Below are 24,105 nucleotides of genomic sequence, written 5' to 3'. Positions count from 1 at the left end.
GTAATTTATTGCTACAGAGATTTCAACATTTATACTATATGGAAATAATTTTGAAAATAGAATACATAATAAAATAAAAAAAAGAGATCAACATGTTTAAAACAGGAAACTGCGTTTTTGAGTCCATCAAAGCTGACATTTTCGGTACATATGAAATGAGGCCACCGTAGCGCAGAGGTTAGCATGTCCGCCTATGACGCTGAACGCCTGGGTTCCAATCCTGGCGAGACCATCAGAAAAATTTTTCAGCGGTGATGTTCCCCTCCTTATGCTGGCAACATTTGTGAAACTTCTCTCCAAAGAGGTGTCGCACAGCGGCACTCCGTTCGGACTCGGCTATAAAAAGGAGGCCCTGATCATTGATCTTAAAACTTGAATCGGACTGCACTCATTGATATGTGAGAAGTTTGCCCCTGTTCCTTAATGGAATATTCATGGGCAAAATTTGCATTTGCACGGAATGTTCATCAAATGGCCATACTTTTGCTACAGTAGGGGTTTTAAGGATCTTTCTTTTCTCAGGAGGCATATACAGAGTATATGGTTTCAAAGTATTTATTGGGTTGCCCAAAAAGTAATTGCGGATTTTTTAAAAGAAAGTAAATGCATTTTTAATAAAACTTAGAATGAACTTTAATCAAATATACTTTTTTTACACTTTTTTTCTAAAGCAAGCAAAAGTAACAGCTGATAACTGACAGAAGAAAGAATGCAATTACAGAGTCACAAGCTGTGAAATTTATCAACGCCGACTATATGAAAAATCCGCAATTACTTTTTGGGCAACCCAATATATCCAAGCTCTGAGGTGTTGTCCGCTTTATCTATAACTTCTTAAATTTAGTTTCTACGTTTTTTTTCTCTCGAATACTCCAAGCACTGCTTCATTTGCAAGTATATATGCTTATCTTTATATGATACTAAACACAGGTAGTATCATTGTAGTATTGGGTGTAGGGTAGGGAGGGACAATTTTGATGTCTACGAAGAGGTTAGCAAAAACGATAGGACATTTTTGTGAATTTAAAACAAAATTGAGCTTCCGGTTTTTAACGACAAAGACCCTCTCTTAGTCATTTATTTTTTAAGCCCAGACGAAACGGCTGAAGCTATGATCCTTGGATTTTGGTGCGAAGGTTCGAAACATATGAGTTTATTTTTCTAAAACATCTGCAACTCTTTGTTTTTATGGCATACGGTGGGAAAATGCATTACGCATCAGTGTTCCTGCGTTAAGATGCCCTCTCCCTACAACAGTTGTGCCTTATCGTTGATGTGGCGTCAGGTTGTGACCTGAGTACCTCTTAGACAAAACTTATCACGGCTCTCCAGCTATCCTCTCTGCTGCACATTTTCATTGTTAGTTTTCCACTCTTATTTCTCCGATCTGGAGCCGAATTACCGTATACGTGATCGAGTGCGCTTTCGTATGAAATTTCAACTGATATTTAATGAAAGTTATACCACTTGTAAATAAATTTTTATATCAAAGTTTTTATAAATAATGATCGATTTAAACATTCGTGTTCTTAAATTTCAAAAATTCGCATTCAATTAAAAGATACATAATTCATAATAGAGAGATTTCGAACGATTTTACTCGTTCACGAATGCCGTAATTCGGCCCCTGTTTTTCTAGTCGTGTTCGACAGTCGCGGCAGCAGTGAAAGCAGAAGTCTGTGTGCTCTGTATCATCCTCCACCCCTTCTTTGGGTGGGGTGCATTTTTTCATTCTGTCTAGGTACTTGCGGAAGTATCCGTGTCTAGATATTGCCTGCTTCACATAGTAGTTTACACGTCGTGTCGGGGATGACCTAAAAGTTCATCTGCCTTGCAGGTCATTATTCTATCTTGACTGCCAAATGTTTAGCTTGTCTTGTCAAATATCTTTCAACACGGACCCCTATTGAAAGTTCAGTTTAGTGACATCTTTTTTCGAGGCCTGCAGGTCTATTGGCATCATACCGCCAATAACGAGAGAAAAAATACTATTGCAGGCTCTATCATGAGCTTGTGACTGCTAATAGCTACAATTGAGCCGTTATCTTCGTCGCTTTTGTTGCCGCGTGTTGCGTTTGGGCCATTAACATCTAATAGGTATCGAGCCGTACTCTTAGGTATTTCACATGCCTTCTAGTGTGTAAAACGACGTCCTCGATCCGCATATATAACTCTGTGAGGATGTGTTTCATCGTGAGTAGGAGTATCTCAGTCATTTGCATTGCCAGCTGTAGCCCGTGGTATTTCAACCAATGTCTAGTTTCTGCTGTAGCCTATATTGCGCCTCGTCCATACTTCTGGCTGTGATGACATCGACAATGTCGTCTGCGTATCCAGAAATATGTTTACTGATATCTCCGTGCGACACATCTTTGAGAAGAAGTTTTTTACATGGCAAAGTACCTCACACATGTCGCCAGCATTAGGAGGGAAAAAACATCGCTGGCAATTCTTTCTAATGTCTCGCTAGGAGTCGGACCCAGGTGTTCAACGTTATAGACGGACATGCCAAACTTTGCGCTACGGTGGTCTTTTTTTGTCTGTTTTACTGTTGCAAAAGTTTGTCCATCGACCATGACCTCAAGCGCTTCTTTGATCTCCTTCAGGAGTTGGGGAAAATAAATAAAATTTGCCTGCTTTTTATAATAGCCGAGGCCGAATAGCGTGCAGCAGAGCGATACTTGTTTGGGGAGAAGTTTTTAAGGATTAGGGTTCAAATAAGTGCTGTCCGATTCAAATTTTAAGTTCAATGATTCGAGATCTTCTACTTATAGCTAAGTACGAGGCGTGGCGCCTCTTTGTGAAGAAATTTTTTCACAACCTTACAAATTTCGCCAACACTTGGAGGAGATAACCGCTGAATAATGTTTTTTAATGTCCACGCCAGGATTTGAACCCACGCATTCAGAGTGGTTGTTGTTGTGGAGGTGGCGATCCTCGCCAAGCTCTTAAGGGTGAGCAAGCTCGTTCCTCAGCGCCCAGGAGGTTTCGGTGGTGAACAGTGTCGCTGATCATTTTCGTATTGAAACACCTAAAAAATTATACCAGATCCCTGAGGTAAATATTCATTAAATCGCACAGCCTATCGATGCCATTGGCCATCTGCAGTATATTGTTGTTGTTGTTAAAGCCACATATTTGCATGTGGAGGTAGCGATCCTCGCCAAGCCCACGACCTTTCGGTCTATAGGATCGATCGCCGTGGGAACATTATGGCCATTGGTGATTTAAAGGCGCCAATATATAGCCTTGTCATAACAAGTATCGCAGGCACTCAGTATTTAAGCAAGAACCGGTGCCGGCCACTTCTCAATGCGCGAACAGAAGGCCAATAACTCGCCTTGTCATATCGAGCATCATAGGCACTCAGTACCGGTACTGCCCGGCCTCTCACAGCCACTCTCCACTTCGTACCGATGATTGTCCACTACTGCAGTTGTAACTACTCCTGGAGCTTCCCAATATCCGCAACTTGTGGACGCTTAGCTTCTAATGATAGAGATTAACAACACTCAGTTGGGAGCTCAAAGTTCCATAGCTAACCGTGCCGTGCCAGTATAGAGCAGTCATCCGCTTAGCATATTATTTACACGTCAGTAAGGCAGAGGGATCTTGGTGGATAAAAGATAAACAAGATCGTAGAGAGCACACCTTTAAATCTATGGAGCTTTGATTTCTACATATAACCAGCAATGTCACATGGACATGCAATAGATTGGAGTCCAAATGGATTGTCGGAAAATTCTAAGTTATGCTATCCCGAATATCAATTATAATTTAAATAAACAAATCAAAAAAGATAAACCCTTAAAAAAATCATAATTGGGAACTGTAGACGGTTTACAAAATAAAGGAAATTGAAACACAATGAATTGGGTAGCTTGCACACCGCTTCCAGGCTTGTATCTATGTCCATTGATCAATGATGTTTTTGAAGAGACTGGTGTGTTCGGTATAAAAGGTCTTTGATAGATCAAGGGCAAGAATAGCTCGTTTGCAGGATCTTTTCTCATTCAAACTGTGTGATGACTGCGGTAAATACTGTTGTTGCATCTAAAGGGATTCGTGTTGATGGTCGGTTGGAATAAGGGATGAACTCATGTCAGACAGCAGTAGCGCCTCATGTGTTTTTGCGAATGGCAGAGCGATTATTGATCTATATGACTATCCCTAGTCCTTGTCCGGATTTACCCAGCCTAAGAACAAAGACCATTTTTTCTATTTTCCAAAGGTGTGTTGATTACGCTGATATACAATGCACTTACAATAGCTTAGGTTAGGTTGAAAAGGTTGAGCTGGTATATTAATACGCCCATGTCACTATAGGCATACAACTAAGCCAGTGATCGGCGCTCGTTAGGCGCTTTAAATACTAACGGCCTTATTCACAAAACTTAATGTAGATTTCAAATAGGTTTATTTGACATATTTCCTTTATAGAACGATCAAATAAACCTATTTTAAGGCATCATAAAGTTTTGTGAATAAGACCGTAAATAGCAAAATCGAAAAAGACCAGTAAGGAAAGGCAAAATTCGGGCGGAGCCGACTATATAATACCCTATAATTACAAATTCGGGCAATATATAAAAATATATATTTGTATGAGAGCCATATCTAAATCTGAAACGACTTTCAAACACATCGTTTGAAAATTGTTGTTACTACGGCCATATAAGTGCAAATCCGGCGATAAATATGTATGGGTGCTACATCCAAATTAGAAACGATTTTGATGAAATCTCGCAAACAGTATCTACTACGACTTAGCAAATCGGGCGATACATATATATGGGAGATATATCTGAATCTGAAACGATTTTAATGAAATTTTGCAGATATGTTTAGATCAGTAACAAAACAATCCATGCCAAATTTTCATTTAAGGTCATCATAAGGTCATTTAAGTGCAAATCCGACGATAAATATGTATGGGTGCTACATCCAAATTTGAACCGATTTTGATGAATTCTCTCAAACAGTAACAAAGCTGTCCGTACCAAATTTTGTGCAGATCGGTTGAAAATTGTAGTTACTACGACGATTTAAGTGCAAATCGGGCGATACTTATATATGGGGGCTATATCTAAATCTGAACCGATTTTTGCCAAAATCAATAGCGTCCGTCCTTGGAATTTCGTGATGATTGGACAACAAATATGACCGGCACTTTGAATACAAGAGTACATGGACTCAAAGACAGACATGGCTAAATCGAATCAGAAAGTGATTCTGAGTCGATTGGTATACTTATCAATGGGTCTAGCTCTTCTCCTTCTTAGCGTTGCAAATAAATGCACAAACTTATAATGCCCTGTACCACAGTGGTGGTGTAGAGTATAAAAATCTAAGTCAGGAAGTCTGTGCTACAAACAAAATCCCTTATTGTTTTCCATAACACTCCCCTAAGTTCGTACAAGTCGGGTATTGTGTCCTCACCCAAGTGCCGGTATTTATTAGGCGCGAAAGCCGGGCAATGACATAGAATATACTCCAAAATCACATCACTGCACTTATACTGAGAAAGACACCAATTAAAAAAAACTTTAGAATTATTTCCATAATTATAAATGTTTTTTTATGCTGTGCATTCTTAACTGTAACTTTTAAAAATAAAAAATATCAAATCCCAAAAAAGACACTCCACAAAACTGTAAAATAAACCAATAAAACAAAACAAACCAATCTAAAATAAAAACACATTTTTAACAAGAATTTTTTATATACTGAAGCCTAGTACTAAGCTCGTCTAATTTAAAAAATTTTAACTTAAACAGGAAAAGGCTTTTAATATGGTTTTTCCATAGTTTTAAGCCCTTATAAGCTTTACTTTGTCAATGGAGTTTAGTAATAGTGCTGCAGATTATTAAATTTAAAGCTAGCATTTCCCTTAAAAGTAAAACTTCTTTGTTTCCAATTTCAAGAGGCGGCTTGCGATGCCTCATCTAAAACGCAACATTTTTATTCTCAAAAGAAAAAAAACATAATTTTTTTTTATTTGCTATTTAAGCTGCACAAAGCCAGCAAAAACCAAAATTTTAAGGCCTTACTCATTAACGTTTAAAATGTGTGTTTGTGTATATTTTTTTTTGTAAAAGGGTATATGGAATGTTTTGCAAAAACCAATCTCATTAACCTCTTCCACTTCCACTGCTGATGCTCCTCTTCTTTGCATTAAATGTAAAATTTATTATACATATTATAAACTATCTTAATTTATTCAATGTTTATTTTTTTTAACTAAATAAATATAAAACAAAATCGTTTTGCTTAACTATTTTTTAAGCTTAGTAATATAAATAATTTTTTTGTGTTCTTATACAAAAACGCCGCAAAACGAAATGAAAAACAAAAAAAAAACTATTAAAACAACTATAAGAACAAAAAAAAGAAAACAATTATTGTAAAATGTTTATGGATATTGCAAACCTAACTGAAAGAAGGAGAAATAAAACGACAAAAAAAAAAAAAACAAAATATATATTTATATAAATAATAATATAATTAAGCAATTTATTAATATTAACTTAAAACCAACACCTATAAGCAATTTCGAAAATAAAAACTTTTCGATTTTCGTTAGAAAATGAATTGAGGAACATTTCAAATTCTTTTTGGGATATTCTTTAATTATTTTCCCAAAAATTGAAAAAAAAAATTATGCTCGTTTCATAAAAAAAATTTACAAATTGAGTGTAAAGAAAAAAACTAAATAAAAAGAACTAAAAAATTATTTATAGTCTATAGTCGATTTTATTTAAGAAAATTCAGAGCGGTAATTTGATTGAAGGAGAGCTATTTGTCACAATCATGGTCTCCGAGATGAACAATAATCACAAAATGCCTAGACGAAGTTTTGAACTAGAGATGTGCAAATGCAAATTTTGCCCACTAAGGAACAGCGGCAAACTTCTCACACATGGCTGCCATACCAAGTGGTACAGTACCTTTCAAATGTCGCCAGCATTAGGAGGGGAAAACCACGGCTGAAGATTTTTTTCTGATGGTCTCTCCAGGATTCGAACCCAGGCGTTCAGCGTCATAGGCGGACACGCTAACCTCTATGCTACGGTGGCCTCCCAGAGATGTGCACTTGGATTATTTCTCAATCACGCTCGCTCACGAAAAATAAAATTTGCGCATGCTCATGCATGCCTTTCTTATGTCGACTCATATTCATACACACTCATAAGACAAAGTTTTACGACTTACGAGAAATTATACGAATCCAGAGAAAATCATGACTATGTACCCACCTCTATTTCGAATGTCATCGGCAGCGTCAAATTGCTGTTTTTATAGCAACGATCCAGCAATCACTTCTGTTCTGAGCGGTTTATATTGGTACTGTAATTCGATTAGTGTTATGACAACTATGTTGCATGTGTGGTTGCCAGATGGTCGGGATTACCCCGACTTTTGGTGGCTATCCCCGTTCTCTTTTGCATGCTATGTTATTTTTTTGGCGTTTATTGAAAGCACGATAGCGTTTGTACGAATGAAGGTATCCGCTTGAAATTTCGCAACGATTTTTATACCCTTCACCAGGATGGGGGTATATTAATTTCGTCATTCTGTTTGTAACACCTCGAAATATGCTCATAAAGTACATACATATATGTATTCTTGATCGTGATGTCATTTTAAGTCAAACTAGCCATGTCCGTCCGTCCGCCAGTGTGTCTGTCGAAAGCACGCTAACTGTCGAAGGAGTAATGCTAGGCGCTTGAAATTTTGCACAAATACTTCTTATTAGTGTAGGTTGTAAATGGGCCAAATAGGTCCTTGTTTTGATATAGCTGCCATATAAACCGATCTTGGGTCATGACTTCTTAAGCCTCTATAGGGCGCAATTCTCGTCCAAATTTAAAATTTTGCACCTGGTGAACCCCTACAAGGCCCAAATCTTATCCGAATAAAGTGAAATATTACACAATGTCTACTACATTGTTCAGCATTCAATTCATTTATGGTCCGAATTGGACTATAACTTGTTTAAATTTTACTTAGTAGCTGAATTTCCAAAACACTGATATTGACTGCACTTATCAACAATTTCCAACGTTATACTAATTTTTATATCAAGGTTTTATCTCCTGGCAACGGAGCTGCAGTTGAGTTGCAATCCATAATCATCCCATAAATTTTTTCGGGGCAAGGTTCTGGGGACCACCCTGGATTTAGCAAACTATCGATTATTGCAACATTCGATATTTTTTTATAATAAATGTCGATAGTATCGAAACTATCGTTAATTTCCCATAACATATATTTCAAACTAAAATGAGACATAGAAACCAAGAGATCGATTTATATAGAAGCAATATCAATGCATAGACAGAATAAAACCAAAATTTAATAAAGTCAGTTAGAAGTTATAACAGAAATGTTTGCCTGTCCGGATGAAAATTGCGCCATCTAAGGCGTAATGTTCCTCAAAAGCTACACTCATTGTCGGATCGCCTATTCGCCAATTTTGCAAAAAATTGAACTTTGCCGATAGTATCGATAAGAAAAATATCAATCGATATTCAGATAAAAAATAAAATGTCGATAGTGCCATCGATATTTTGCCAGCTCTAGTTTAGCCAAGTACGGAGAAGCTCAATAAAGGCAATACGATGTTCAAGTTATAAGAAATATGGTGCAAAAAGGCGTACGAGCTAATTCAGGTGCTCCAGCGCACGAAATTAGTATACTTCCGTAGCATGGAAGAATACTAATTTCGTCATTCCGTTTGTAAATCTTGGAAAAATTGATCTAAAATTTGATTTGATTTCTGGAATTGAAATCTGAAATTTTGCTAGTGGCGTTTTATTATGACTTCGTAAAACAGTCCCAGGTATGATCCTATATAAATCGATCCTCTTATTTGACTTCTTAAGCATCTAGTTGGGTTAATTTTTATTCCATTTACCGAAAATTTTGCACCTAGAGTATTATATCGACTTCCAAGATCCACGCTAAGTATGATTTTAATCGGTCCATTACTTGATATATGTAGCTCTCATATAAATCTATGGCGGAATTCTATAGGGCGCAATTTTCATCCTTCAACGGTGACCTTTTCAATTTTCACTTCACTATGTGCGATATTACACCCAGATCGAATAACAATTGCGATTTCCTTATCTTCAGAAGTAAATCAGCAGATCGGTTTATATGGGAGGTATACCAGGTTATAAACCGATTTGGATACTCAACACTGATGTTAGAAGTTATAAAAAACACTCCATGAAAAATTGCATCCAATTCGGAAAATCTATGGTTTTCTTGGAGCTCGACTTGTCCGACACTTAACAAGTGTCTTTACACACTTTTAAGCGGTTACCTTCATTCGTTCGACCCCTATGGTGATTTCAACAGATGGAAGGACGCACATGGCTAGATCGACTTAAAATGTCAAGACGACCTAGAACATAAACAGTGTCGTGCAAAGCAAAAGCAACGCTTTTTCATATTGACGAAAATATTTCTGAAATTTGACTACTGCGTTATGTACATACAAAGTTTTATAGTCACTTTACTTAGCGTACTGTAAGCTTTAAGGAGGCCACCGTAGCGCAGAGGTTGGCGTGTCCGTCTATGACGCTGATCGCTTGCTTTCGAATCCTGGCGGGAACATCAAAAAAAATTTTTTTCAGTGGTGGTTTTCCCCTCCTAATGCTGGCGACATTCCTGAGGTACTATGCCATGAAAAAACTTCTCTCCAAAGAGGTGTCGCACTGCGGCACGCTATTCGGACTCGGCTATAAAAAGGGGCCCCCTTATCATTGAGCTTAAACTTGAATCGGACTGCACTCATTGATATGTGAGAAGTTTGCCCCTGTTCGCTAGTGAAAAGTTCCTGAGCAATATTTATTATTTATCTATAAGCTTTAAAATCTATATAAAAAATCGGGGTTTAAGACCCCTTTTTTATATAAATGAGGTTTCGTTCAAAAATGGTGCATTTTCACGTGCGCAAAACTTAAGCAACTTATTGATAGTTCATATTAGTTGCACTATTTTTGTTTTCAAAAAAAAGCTCAATTTTTGACAATTTACATTTATTTTTATATCTGAAGGCCAATACTGGTACAAAGTGGAAAAAATTTTATAGATTTGCAATGTCCCATAGGTGCAGAAGTCCTCTAGAAATTTACTATAAGTTAAGTACACATTTGACAATAATAAGTTAATTTGTTACTTTTGTTTTGCACGAAACTGCATATGTACTTTATGGGTCGCACATCAATACTTCGAAATGTTAGAAAACGGAATAACTAGATTATTATACCCCCATCCTATGATGGTGTGTATAAAAAGCTTTTAAAAAGATACATTAGCTGGGTTTCAACTTACTGTGCCATGCCAGTAAAAAGCTAACATGTATAGTAATACACAGATACAAACTCGACAACAAAAAGCTTATAGTTATCTGGATATGATCTTTCATCATCATCATCAACAACAACAACAACAACAACAAAATAGTCTAACAACAGAGAACCAAAGCCAATGAGAGTAAGCCGAAGTAACCCAGTGGGAAAATTACGAATGTGTTACATTTGGAATACATAATATAATTCGTTATAGGATTGACATCTTATAAGATATTTTAAACAATAAATGGGTTAATTTCATTTGACCAAAACTACACATTAATTAACGAGTGTAATACCATATGGAATGAGGTTTGAATGTTATGTTTCTGTGAGTGACGATTCTTTTTCATTTTGGAATATCATTTTCCGGTCTTGTCGCGTCAAAAAATTTTAGAATGAAAAAAAAACATTTCTTAGTAAGGCAATTATTAAAAATTTAATATTTTATATAAAAATTTATATATATGTACATGGTCTAAATCAGATAATTTTTGGCTTTGTTTATACCCACCACCATAGGATGGGGGTATACTAATCTAGTTATTCCGTTTGCAACACCTCGAAATATTGATTTAAGACCCGATAAAGTATATTCTTGATCGTCTCGACATTCTGAGCTGATCTCACCATGTCCGTCCATCAGTCTGTCGAAATCACGAGAGCGGTCAAACGCGTAAAGCTGGATGTAGGTCGTTTGGGGATTGCCATAGCGGTTCAGATTTAGATACAGCTCCCACATAAGACCGATATGACTTCTTGAGGTCACAATTTTTGTTCGATTTGGCTAAAATTTTGCACATAGTGTTCTGTTATGGCTTCCAACAACTGTGCCAAGTACGATCGAAATCGGTCTATAACCTAATATAGCTCCCATACAAACCGATCTACCGATTTGACTTCTTGAGCCATTACAAGCCGCGTTTTTTGTCCGATTTGGCTGGTATTTTGCATATAGTGTTTTGTTTTGACTTCTAACAACTGTGCCAAGTACGGTCGAAATCGGTATATAACCTGATATAGCTCCCATAAAAACCGATTTCCCGATTGGACTTCTTGGGTCCTTACAAGCCTCGGTCCAAAACGGTATATAACCTGATATATCTACCATATTTTAGCAGAATCCATGGTGGTGGGTACCCAAGATTCGGCCCGGCCGAACTTAGCACGCGTTTACTTGCTCATTGACTAATGAAAGACGTGTCTATGACCTGATTTTGTTGAAAATTCTACCAGTGAGTTGTATTAGAGCCTCACTAATATGCCAAATACATTCTTAATCGAACCATACTTGTATATAATTGCCATATAGATCGATGTCCCGAATAATTTCTTGCTTCCTAAACTTTTCCAAAGTCAAAATGACATTTAAAATCCCTAACATTATATGGAAAATCCCTAGCAAGATATGAAGGCCATCGTAGCCCAGAAGTTAGCTTGTCCGCCTATATAAAACTGGACTCGGCTATAAAAAGGAGGCCACTTATCATTTAGCTTAAAACTTGAATCGGACTGCAGCCATTGATATGTGAGAAGTTTGCCCCTGTTCCTTAGTGGAATGCTCATGGGTAAAATTTGCAGTTTGCAACATTATATTTAATAATAAAAGTATTTATAAATAAATTATTTAATATGTTGCAGAGGATAAATAATTTGACTTTTTATAAAATTGTGAAAATAATAACTTGTTAAAAAAACACTAATAATAAAATTCATTCCAAACACATTGTTTAAATGTGTATTTTATAATGCTTTCTTCGAACATAGGTATAACAAATAAAAGCGAACTGAGTTCGGCCGGGCAGAATCTTATATATTTCTCCACCATGGATCGCATGATCACAAGAATAACGTATTCTGGAATCAATAAGCTATATAGGCCACCGATTACCTTTCATATACCATTGATTACCTTTTCCTACTGGGAAATTAAGTGAGGGAAGAGAGCTAGAGAGAGAACCCCCAAAAATACCTGTTGTTTTGGTGTTGGCAGTAATTTTAATTTCAAGAGATTTGAGAAACAATGAGTACAACCACAATGAAAGGCCCCAACGACAATGTCGACGTCGACGTCGGCACCGGCGCCGGCAGTGACCATATTTTATTAACTTATTTTATTGCGTGCGCTGCCTGGCTAGCAATATGTACAGTTGAATGTTTGTTTAGTTCAAATAAGCGAGACGGGACAAATTGCTATGCACGTCGGGCCAGTAATATAACGTGCGTCGCACACAACGGTTGTGTTTGTTAAAACTTACGGTAGGAATACGAACGAAAAACAAAAACGGGAAAAACAGGGTGTACCATAATATAACCAAATAGCAAAAAAGAATTAATAGAAAATCAACCAAAAGAAAAGAAATTCGTTTCAAAAAATATAAGTGACCTTGTGCTTCGAAACTTCCGAAATTGAAAGCATCTCATAAAGAAATTACTTTCGATTAATTATAAAATTTAATAAAAATCTTTAAAGTTTATTAATTCAAAATGGTGGAAACCGTGATTACCGTTGAACGCACCCAAACCACACAAACCGCTGCTCCCAGTGGTGGCGGCTTAAGCGCTTTAAGGATTAACATTGGATATTTCCAAACTGTTCCAGGCATTATAAAATTAGTGCAATTTGTAAGTTAAAAACAAACTTTTGTTAACACTCGTATATATTTTAAACAAAATATTGGCGGGAATCAGTGATATGTGTGTGGGATATGAACGTATGTAGATTTAAAAGACTTTATACATAAAGGTATTTGTTGTAGTTTAAAAGTCCTTAGCAGTTCTTTGTAATGGAACCTTTACACTTAAATAGTGTAATAGTCGTAGGTACCAGTGATGCCGAAAAGAAATTATCTTACCAGAAATGTTGTTGGATAATTATGGCTAGAAATGGTTTTTCTCAAAACAAAAAAAATGTAAATTTTGCCCGTGGTTTCGATTCAAATGGCCCATTCGTAAAGCCTTATTTTGCAACACTGTCGTTGAGGGTAAAGTTTCTTACACGGCCGTATTTGAAAAAAATTGAGCACATATTTTGATAATAAATTTCAATGATTTGCAGTCGTTGCTCGACTGTGAGTTTCTCCATGATGAAATGGCAGAATATGCCGAACACTTTTCAATTTCATAAATGACGTTTAAGAAACTGAGCAAATTTAACTTATAAAAATCACCCCTAAAGTACTTGTTCACCCCTATTACCTACGCCTCTCGTATTTTTAAGATATGACAGTTCATTCATATCATAATTAAAACACATCTATCAGTTTATACACCCTCGTGTATGTATATTCTCTATTGAAGGTAATTTTGTTGATTTATTCCTATCTTGCCGGTAGCTTTAAGGCATTAAGTCTATTGTATTTTTGGAAAAAAAAAATTTTTGATAGGATATCACATGGTAAATTTTTTTTCATGTGAAAGTTGAAAGAATGCATTGCTGCCCATACATGTGAAGGTTTAAAACTTTGAGGTTTTACCCCTTAAATGAAGGAAGAACCTCTTTAAACTTCAAATACTCTCGAAATATTTTATTTACATTGAATTAAATTTTCAAGATTAGATAGAATTCAACGCTGTCTGAATAGAATAATCTATAGTAGTTATTGTTGTTTCTAAAGCGTAAAGATTTATTGGTTCCACTGATATTGTACGTAGTCAATTAATTAATTAATAAGACGTATGAAAAATAACAACAAAGCTGTGTAATTGAATGGGGATTGGTGAAATGGGGGAGAAGTCAATGACAAAGAAAATAATATTTAGGTCAATCGGCTGTTGCTTTAATTTTAAATTTGAATGTTTACTTTAAACAATTGGATAATACATAAGACTTTCTTTAGCCTTCATCAAAAATAATAATAATTAAAATTATATTAAAATTTTTGCTGCAGTATTTGTGCAAAATTCCGAAAGCCTAGCTTCTCTTAACTTCCTTATACTCTCTACATGAATTTTTACAAACATTTTTCATTATTTTGTTTTTCATTATTATTTAAATTTTTTTTTTTCATTAAAAAGTTTCTATTTTTCATATAAAGGTCACATGATTTCAGTCAAGTTCTCTACTTTAAGTAATTATCCTTCAATACATATTTAATATCATACAAAACAACAGTTGTTTTGCTTGCACAGCGGTGTCCTGCTTCCACTCTCATTACTAACACAACTGTTGGGTTGGGAATGACATTTTGAATCATTGCTTAGTCAGACTGAAAAGAAAATGGCCTTCATTCGTTTCATATGGACTAAACTGTTGAATATAATTTAATTGGAGTAGACTACACTTGTTTGCGGGAAAGATTATTAATCAATACAATTGATGGAAGGTTGGTTAAAACTAATGAAGTAAATTTTGGAGGAAACTTTCGGACTTGGCTATAAAAAGGAGGTCCCTTATCATTGATCTTAAAATCAAATCTGACATTGATATGTGATTTGCTATTGATTGATATGTGAATATTCATGTGCAAACTTTATCTAAATCTGAAGAAATCTCAATGAATTTCACTAGTGAGCAGAAAGGTAGCAAAAAAGCCTTGGTGCCCAATTTCGTGAGGTTCGGTTACAACAATAACCAAATTATTGCAGTATTAGTTACAATAGGAACAACATATATATGAGAGCTATATCCAAATCTGAACCGATACCGAGGAAAATCCGTAAATATTGTGGTACACTAGATAAAATGACCTCAATTTGGGAAATATTGAACTTCCTATGGCGCTATAGAATAATATGCTCGTTGCGAGTTCAACAATTTCTTTATGGCTACGAAATTGTTTATACATAGTATTAGTCCACTTTAAACTTCCCACAGGTTAAATATGAACTAAAGAGCATTGAAAATGAAAGATAAAATTAATGGAAAAATCATTTTTTTCGAACACTACTTAACCCATTTATTTCCATCTGTCTCCTATCCCCAAGCTATCAATTGCTCAGCTATTTTGTGAAGAATACAAATTTAATATGAAACATTGCAATTATAAATTAAATAAAATTTTACCTTCTGTCCCTGCCGAGTATTGAACTAAGAACCTTTTGTTTTATTCGTACAACGTTTATTTTCTCACTCTATAGGAATTTCTAACTAATTGTGCATAAATATCATGGATTAACAAGTATTATGTAATTATCTGCATTTTTCTGAGTGTAGTCATAGAAGATAGCGTTGTGCAATGCTTTCTAGAGGCGAAAATCTGGCGATACATATTTATGGGAGCTATATCTAAATTTGAACCGATTTCTATAAAATTAACCAGTGATCTCAAGAGTCATAAATGAAACATTCGTGCGAAATATCGTGAGAACCGGGTTACAAATAACCTCATTATTGGAATATTAGTCCAAATCGGGCGAAAATATATATGGAAGCTATATCCAAATTTGAACCGTTTTCGATCAAAAAAAAAAAACAAAAGCAAAATTTTGAAAAGATCGGTTGATAAATGTGCTCTGAAAGGCCCTAGAAGTGAGAATTGGGCTATTAAGCTATATTTTATCGAGAGTTATTAGAGAATCTCTTATGTAAAATTTCGTAAGAATCGGTTAATAAATGCCGATGTTATTGCAATGTTAGTGCAAATCGGGTGAACGGTATATCCAAATCTGAACCGATTTCTTCCAATAGGCTTCGTCTCTAGAGCGAAAATGATGTTTGTGTCAAATTTGAGGATGAACGGATGAAAATTGTGAACTGTATGTTGTACACTAATTAACATGGACAGCCAGACGGACATAGCTTAATCGAATCAGAAAGTGATTCTGAGTAGATCCGTATACTTATCATCGATCCGTATACTTAGCTATCTTCTTTCTGGGTCTTACAAACAAATGCACTAAGTTATAATAGTGTGTACCACAGAAATAGTGTAGGGTATAACAAGTAAAAAGGCGTTAAGTTTGACCGGGCCTAACTCTGGATACCCACCATGTAAACCACCTTTAGTAAAAGTCCGGGTATTGTAAAACCTAACTTAAGTCACTGTGTCAAATTTCAGCGAAATCGGATTATAAATGAGCCTTTTATGGGGCCAAGACTTTAAATCGAGAGATCGGTCTATATGGCAGCTATATCCAAATCTGGACAGATCTGGATCAAATTGAAAAAAGATGTCGAAGGCCCTACCACAACTCACTGTGCCAAATTTCGACGACATCGGGCAATAAATGTGCCTTTTATGGGCCCAAAACCTTAAATCGAGAGATCAGTCTATATGACAGCTATATCCAAATCTGGACCGATCTGGGCCAAACTGATGAGGAATGTCAATGGGCCTAACACAACTCACTGTTCCAATTTTGGCAAAATCGGACAATAAATTAGTCTTTTATGGGCCCAAGACCTTAAATCAAGAGATCGTTATATAGCTACATCCAAATCTGGACCGATGTGGGCCAAATTTAAATAGACTGGCCTACCACAACTTAGTGTCCCAAATTTCAGTAAAATCGGATAATACATGTAGCTTTTATGGGCTTAAGACCTTAATCGGCGGAACGGTCCATATGGGGGCTATATCAAGATATGGCCCGATGTAGCCCATCTTCGAACTTTATCTGCTTATGGGCAAAAAAAGAATCTGCGCATAGTTTCAGCTCATTATCTCTATTTTTAAAGACTGTAGCGTGATTTGAGCAGACAGGCGGAGGACATGGCTAGATCGTCTTAGATTCTTACTACGATCAAGAATATATATACTTTATAGGGTCGGAAATGGATATTTCGATGTATTGCAAACGGAATGAAAAAATGAATATAAAAACAGTAATAGTAAGTACAGTAAATTTTAACCATCTTTGTCTTGATGCACGATATTGGGAACTACGTGTACTGGCCGTTCATTCTCCATCTCCAATACAACATATTGTCTTGGCATGAGATGAGAACGCCCACCGGGGAGGCACAGCGGACTATTCTAGATAACCGACCCATAGATATGCAGATTAAGTGTGAGGCAGCCACTGCGGCAATGATAATTAAGGCCATAGGAGAAGGGATATATGATAGGAGTAGGTCACACCATAGCGGTATAATCGAGGCAACGAGTGACACAGTGTTGGATGACGGAACTTTGGAATTGCCATCTAGAAGTTAATGCTACACGGATGGATCATAGAATGCGTTAGGTAGTATGGTGTTAATGCGAGGACGTCGAGTGTATACATCTTTGCGGACAGTAAAATGGTCATCAGGTCTATTACAGGCAGGACGGTAAGGTCACGAACAGTTTTGGAGTGTAAGAAGAAGATTAACGCCTATTCTGAAGGTGGCACGAACCTCATTGTCTGGCTACCGGGCCATAGCGGAGTTAGGGGGAATGAAAGAGCAGACGATTTAGCCGTGAAGGCCAGAGGTCTGCCGTCAATAATTAGAGCGCACAACAAGCCGATTATTGACATAGGTGTATGTCCACAGAGCCATGGGGCGGATTAATATTCGCAACTTCTTTTCAACCTAACCTAACTTAATCCAGTTATAAACTGAATCAATTTATGAACATTTTTAGCAGATTCCATATTATATACCATCCCAAGAATTGGCCCAGTCGAATTTAGCACGTTTTTATTTTTTGGAATATGGTACTCTTACCTATGTAGCTTTTTGACTAATTATCAGTTTTTTATTAGCCACAAAATGTGAACTTTTTTTTGGCCAAGTTTTTCATCGTCATGTCATGCCAATTGACAAGTGTTTTTTATTTCTTCATTTAAATGTGTTAACTTGTCGGGGTTCTTTTTGATATTTTTATCTTTTCTTGTGTTTTGTAACTTTTGCGTTAGAATGAGCTCACTGCCAAAATCGCGATGTTTTTTTTTATTTTTGATAAAATTAGATTTATATATATTTTTGCATTTGCCTTCTTGTTTTTTGAAAACATACACTTTCAATAGAAACAAATTGAGTGTTTTAAGTTTGTTTTATCTCGTCTTCTTTGTGTTTATTTAAATAAATATAAAATTCAGAGAAGAGGCGTGGTATAATAATTGTGGTCACATTTTGTATGTTCACCAACATGGAAAATTGAAAAAAAATTACAAAAATTACCTCTATTACTAAGCTACGTAGGTTTCTGGAATGACAATCAAAGAACTGTGGGACCTCTAATACTTATTGGTACGAATACGTTCGAGATATCAACGAGATGGTTTCAGTGTACCGAATGCCAAGACAATAATGTTCAACTGCACCTTACTTAAACGGTGGTAGATATTACAAATAGAATGAGGACATTTTCATTTCATTCATTTGCGCCCATTCTATGGTGGTGGGTATAAATATTTAAAAAAGTAAAGTATTTCATTAAAAACTTGCACGGAACGTTTTTCAACTTGAGCCAAAACGAGTTTAAGTCGGATTTTCATTCATTATATTTTCAATATATGAGACAATATAACTACACAACCTATATAAAACCCCGTTTACACTGCTCTTTAAATCCGGATTTCAGGCTCTCGTCAGGGAAAACAGATGATCGAGCCATTAAATCCGGATTTAAGGAGCAGTGTAAACGGGGTTTAATTTACCATATTAAATATTCGCCGCGGAACATATGATAGGGTTGCCAAATAGCTTTTTGTTGCAATCAGCGCTTTATTGAGATCAAAACCAGTGATGAGAGTATACAGCCCCGAATTTCTACACTTAGTGAAATAACTCTCTGGGAAAAATTCCATTGCCGAACGAACTGAATGCCCACCTTTATATAGCGGTCATCATCATAAGAGCCTCGTTTTATTGAAATAAGTATTGTTACTTATTTTTCCCGGGCTTTAGAGCGTCGACATCGTTCACTTAATATTTGGAGATTCTCAATACGAATTTCATTTGTTTTTCTATTTTCTTTTCCTCTCTCTCTCTCTGTGTCATTGACACCTGTGTTGGACGGACATTGTGCTCTCAAATTATACTTATAATATGGCAAGTTATTTGGCATTGCAGATAACAAAAACATTAAAAGCGTTTTTTTTTTTTAAATCGCTCAAAGGCCCATGTTTATGGAAAGCACCCATCATTGGCAATATCCAAGTTTATTAGGCAAAACTATTGGTCTATTACTTCATTGGATACTTTTACTATATACATATGTATTTATATACATGTATCTATTGTTGAATATATAACACTGCAAACATTTTCGATCGCCAAACCATCTTCCGCGAATCTTCTGAAAGAAGGTTATAATCGCTGACGAGCTCGTCTGAGAGTTGTAGACGATCCCCCGTCGTGTGGAGATGTGTCTCAAGGCAAATCTTCTGGAAGGGTGTTCCGCAAATCTTCCGTATCAGTTGCTAATGAGTACGCCAGAAGAGTCTTGGAAGATCTTAGAATCGCGTGAACGAGTAACAAATGAGTCTTTTGGAAGATTTATAAAATACTCTTCTAGAAGAGGTTCGCATTACTCGCCTGAACAACTATCAAATAATTGTTTCTGAATATTTGTTAAATACTGTTCTAAAACAGTTGTGCGTTAATCGCTTGGAAGATCTACAAATCTATATCAAGATTGGTCGTTCATCGTACTACGAAAAAACTTTAAGCAAATTTTTGTATTATATAACTCGTCATATAAGCCAAGAGTGACTTCTGTTTAGTGTTATGGAAATTTCTGGTTCCCTGGCTTAGGGAGATATACTCTGCTTGTATCAGAATGTCATATATACCTGTGGGATGGAGGGTCACGAAGGTCATTTTCATTCCGATAGCAGGAAAATCCTACCACTCGAAGCCAAAGATTTTCGTCCTACTAGTCGGATATCCTTTATGCTGAAGACTCTTGAGAGGTTGATAGAACATAAAGATCGCCTGTCGCGGCAGCAGCATTCATATAGTAAAGGCGAATCCACTGAAACAGCCCTTCACGGCCTAGTCGGCTACATAGAGGGTTCTCTCGTTGTCAAGGAATATACAATGGTAGCATTTCTTCACATTGAAGGTGCTTTCAACAATGGAAAACCGACGTCAATCATGAAGGAGTTGGAGTTTCTAGGCATTAACTCTACCGTAAGAAAGTTTTTTTTTTAATAATTTACTTACTAAAAGATGCATAACGCAGGCTTGGGGTCTGTGTATTTAAAAATATGGGTCAGCAGAGGAACACCTCAAGGAGGTGTACTGTCTGTTGCTGGACAGGAAATTGAACTTAAAATCCAACATTTTGGAAAGGGCAAGAAAGGCAACACTTGCCCTATACACCTGCAAGAGCAAAAGTTGGGGGTTTAGACAGCGTGTCATGCTTTGGGTATATACTGCAGTTGTCAGACCAATAATGCTATATGGTATTGTGGTCTGGTTGGCGACGCACCAAAAGTCCACGTACTGCTCAATACATAACCGGATCCAAAGGATGACTTGTTTGTGCATCACAGCCGCACTAAGTACGACACCATCTGATGCACTGAATTTAAGGCTACATCTTATGTCTCTGGACATTGTGGCTAGATAAATTGCAGCTACCACAGCCGTGAGGTTAAGGGAGCTTTCTCATTGCTCATATGGCGGCTACGGACACTGTGTTATCCTTAATACAATATCCGATGTTCTAGGCAGTGTGGATTATACCCTACCTGATCCGCTTTTTGATAAAGAGTACTGTACCACAATTCCTGATAGAACTGATTGGAGCTACGATATCCCTGGTAATAGAAGTTATATAGACTACTATACGGATGGTTTCAAACTTGACGACCAGGTGGGCTTTGTGGTGCACCATGAATATCTAGAACTGGCCATATCGAAAATGTTACCCGACCACTGCAGTGTGTATCAAGCGGATATCCTTACAATTAAGGAAGTGGTGGAATGACTAAGATATAATGTCATTACGACGATTGGTATTAATATCTTCTTAGACAGCCAGATAGCCATTAAATCCTTGGAGAACGTATTTCTGAACACAAAAACCGTCTTCGATTTTCGCAGATCTCTCAACGAGATGGCAGAACAGTTCAAAATTCATCTGTTCTGGGTGCCGGGCCACAGATATATCCTAGGGAATTGTAAAGCGGATGAACTTGAGAGACTAGGAACTACTCTACATATTCCAGGAGTACTAGAATCTGTGGGTATGCCTCTAGCGCGCGAAGGACAACGAATGACAGGTGGTTATTCTGTAGATGGTCGGCTGTGAGCATTCCAAAACTATGTGGCCTTATCTAGGTTTGAAGAGGTCTACTGCTTTGCTGTCATTGGCTAGAACAGACGTCTCAGTCATTGTGTCCGTCATGACAGGTCACTGTCTAATCGGAAAACACGCTGACAGACTGAAGGTTGCCAGCAACGACTTTTGCAGAAGCTGTGACGACTATAGAACACCTTCTGTGTGTGTGTGTCCCGAACTAGCAGTCAGAAGGAGTTCAAAATTAGGCTCTCATTTCTTTAGAACCTGTCTGATATAGCGGATGTGAACATTCGCAAGTTATCGGGCTTTTTAAAGCAATCTGGATGGTTCAACGGTATGAACTAGAAGGCATCTTCCTTCTTCTGTTCCTGTTGTGTTCAGTTCTGGGTATGCCGCTTTGTGCGTTCAATGCCTTGATCGAAAAACAGGTCTATAAAGCAGCTACAAACAAATTTGGTCTGGTCCGTACTCACTGTTAAGGAGAAAATGGCACATTTCTGGGTACAAACCCTTAAATCGTGAGATCGCTTTATCCAAACTCGGCACGGTCGTTCATTGAAATCGGGAAAAATATTACTTTTACCAGGAGAAACGTATAAAGGATGCTATATCAAGATATAGGCCATCGTTCAAGAAACAGACAGACGGAAAGGTCTAGATCGTCTATGAATTTAACCGTGATCTAGTATAAATACGTTGTAGGGTTGTTGGAATGTGTATAATTTGATGTGTTGCAAATGGAATGGCAAATGACCACTTCTTGGTGGGTATAAAAATGTATACCCCAATATTGACTTGAAGAACATTTGGGAGGTTTTGGTGGGATTTATCTCAAACTCTGGTAGAAAATAATTTTCTTGAGTGGCAACACTGGTCACAAGTCAAATGGACAATTATACTGCAATGGTTTGTAAGAGAATTGTCGCGAAGGGGTTCTTAAACTTCCGCACACAATGATATACGAGAATAGTGTTTAACGACTCATACGGACGATTATAACGCATGGGTGGCACAATAATCGCGAAGGGTTGATGAAACTTCAGCACACGCAGTGGATTGTCCAATAGTGTCAATGAGTCTTAGAAGAGTGTTTTGCGACTCATACAGAAGAACATTTGGTCAAAAATCTTCAATAAGATTGTGTAATTCAACGCGGGGACAAACGCTCTTCTAAAATCATGAAAAATGTTTGCAGGGATTGTTTATTACTCATATATGTATTTATGTACATACATGCTTATATTCGTATTGGAACTAACCCCATCACAAAGCTTTTTTGAAGTGGGTGATGTAAAACTAAAATTTGCTCTGTTTATTTTTCAGAAATGTGGGAAAACTGACAACTGTTATTTTGTTTTGTTTTAAATTCAAATGAAACATTTCATGTGGAAATAGTTTTTTTATGATTAAAACCATATGGTATTTTTAGTGAACTACGAAATTTTCTGTTATAATAGAATTTCAAACAAATATCTTTAAAACTTAAAAATTAAGCTTATTTATGAGCCCTTGCTTGTATACCTATTAGCTTTTTCGCTTAAATCTATTCATCAATTCAAATCTATGATCAATTAGATCACCCCCACAAAAAAAACACAAATTTCAACATAATTTAATTAAAAAAATAAAACAAAAATTCCATAGCATGCACCACATAGTAGTTGTGATCTTTTTTAAAATTTAAGTTAAGGTTAATAGTTCAATTAACCATAGCTGATTGTAAAAAAAACACCAACATATTTGTTGACCAACCACAGACAATAAAGTTTTCACTTTTATTCAAAAGAAGAAAAAACATATAAATAACACCATAAAACATAAAATGGCAAAAGCAAAAACATGCTATGGATATAGCCATTCAACAGGTTCCCATAAAAGGTTAGAACATCATTTGAACAAGCGTTAAAAACGGAAGTATCGTTTATTAATCGGCATTGGGCGAGACACAACAAAACTTCATAATCTTATGAAGTGATCGATGGGGATGCTGCAAACAATTGAATCATCGATAACTATGACAGCACTGATGATGTCGATCGATGACGAAGATAAGCAGTAACTTTTGATTTGCCATTGCACTAGACGACTAAGAAAAACACAGCACCTGTGTTCAAATCTATTCAGACTTTAATTAAGCATACCTGTCGAAGAGAACCTTGTAGGACTTTCTTACGATGGGACCTAAATTAAGGTTACTACAGGGCCACATTGTATGAAAGATATAAAGGGTGATTTTTTTGAGGTTAGGATTTTCATGCATTAGTATTTGACAGATCACGTGGGATTTCAGACATGGTGTCAAAGAGAAAGATGCTCAGTATGCTTTGACATTTCATCATGAATAGACTTACTAACGAGCAACGCTTGCAAATCATTTTCAGTGAATGGGCCCTAGAAAAGTTGGCAGAAAATCCGCTTTTTTATCGACAAATTTTGTTCAGCGATGAGGCTCATTTCTGGTTGAATGGCTACGTAAATAAGCAAAATTGCCGCATTTCGAGTGAAGAGTAACCAGAAGCCGTTCAAGAACTGCCCATGCATCCCGAAAAATGCACTGTTTGGTGTGGTTTGTACGCTGGTGGAATCATTGGACCGTATTTTTTCAAAGATGCTGTTGGACG

The 24,105-nt window shown here is 36.6% G+C and overlaps 1 protein-coding gene across 2 annotated transcripts in view; it reads left to right on the top strand.

Moving 5' to 3' along the window:
- Nucleotides 1-12,555: 12,555 nt before the first annotated feature.
- LOC106085486 (CKLF-like MARVEL transmembrane domain-containing protein 4) overlaps nt 12,556-24,105 on the top strand; it is a 73,140-nt gene continuing 61,590 nt past the window's right edge. The window contains exon 1 of one of the 2 annotated variants that reach the window (XM_059366759.1): nt 12,556-12,989. In XM_059366759.1, coding sequence (XP_059222742.1) covers nt 12,852-12,989 — 138 coding nt within the window. In that variant the 5' untranslated portion in view covers nt 12,556-12,851. The remainder of the gene's footprint in view (nt 12,990-24,105) is intronic. The other variant, XM_013249752.2, reaches the window with a different exon arrangement.

The sequence above is a fragment of the Stomoxys calcitrans genome, chromosome 4, assembly GCF_963082655.1.
Source record: "Stomoxys calcitrans chromosome 4, idStoCalc2.1, whole genome shotgun sequence".
NCBI classification, from domain to species: domain Eukaryota; kingdom Metazoa; phylum Arthropoda; class Insecta; order Diptera; family Muscidae; genus Stomoxys; species Stomoxys calcitrans.
The sequence above is the reverse complement of the archived record's forward strand: the minus strand, read 5'-3'. Positions and strand labels throughout refer to the sequence as shown.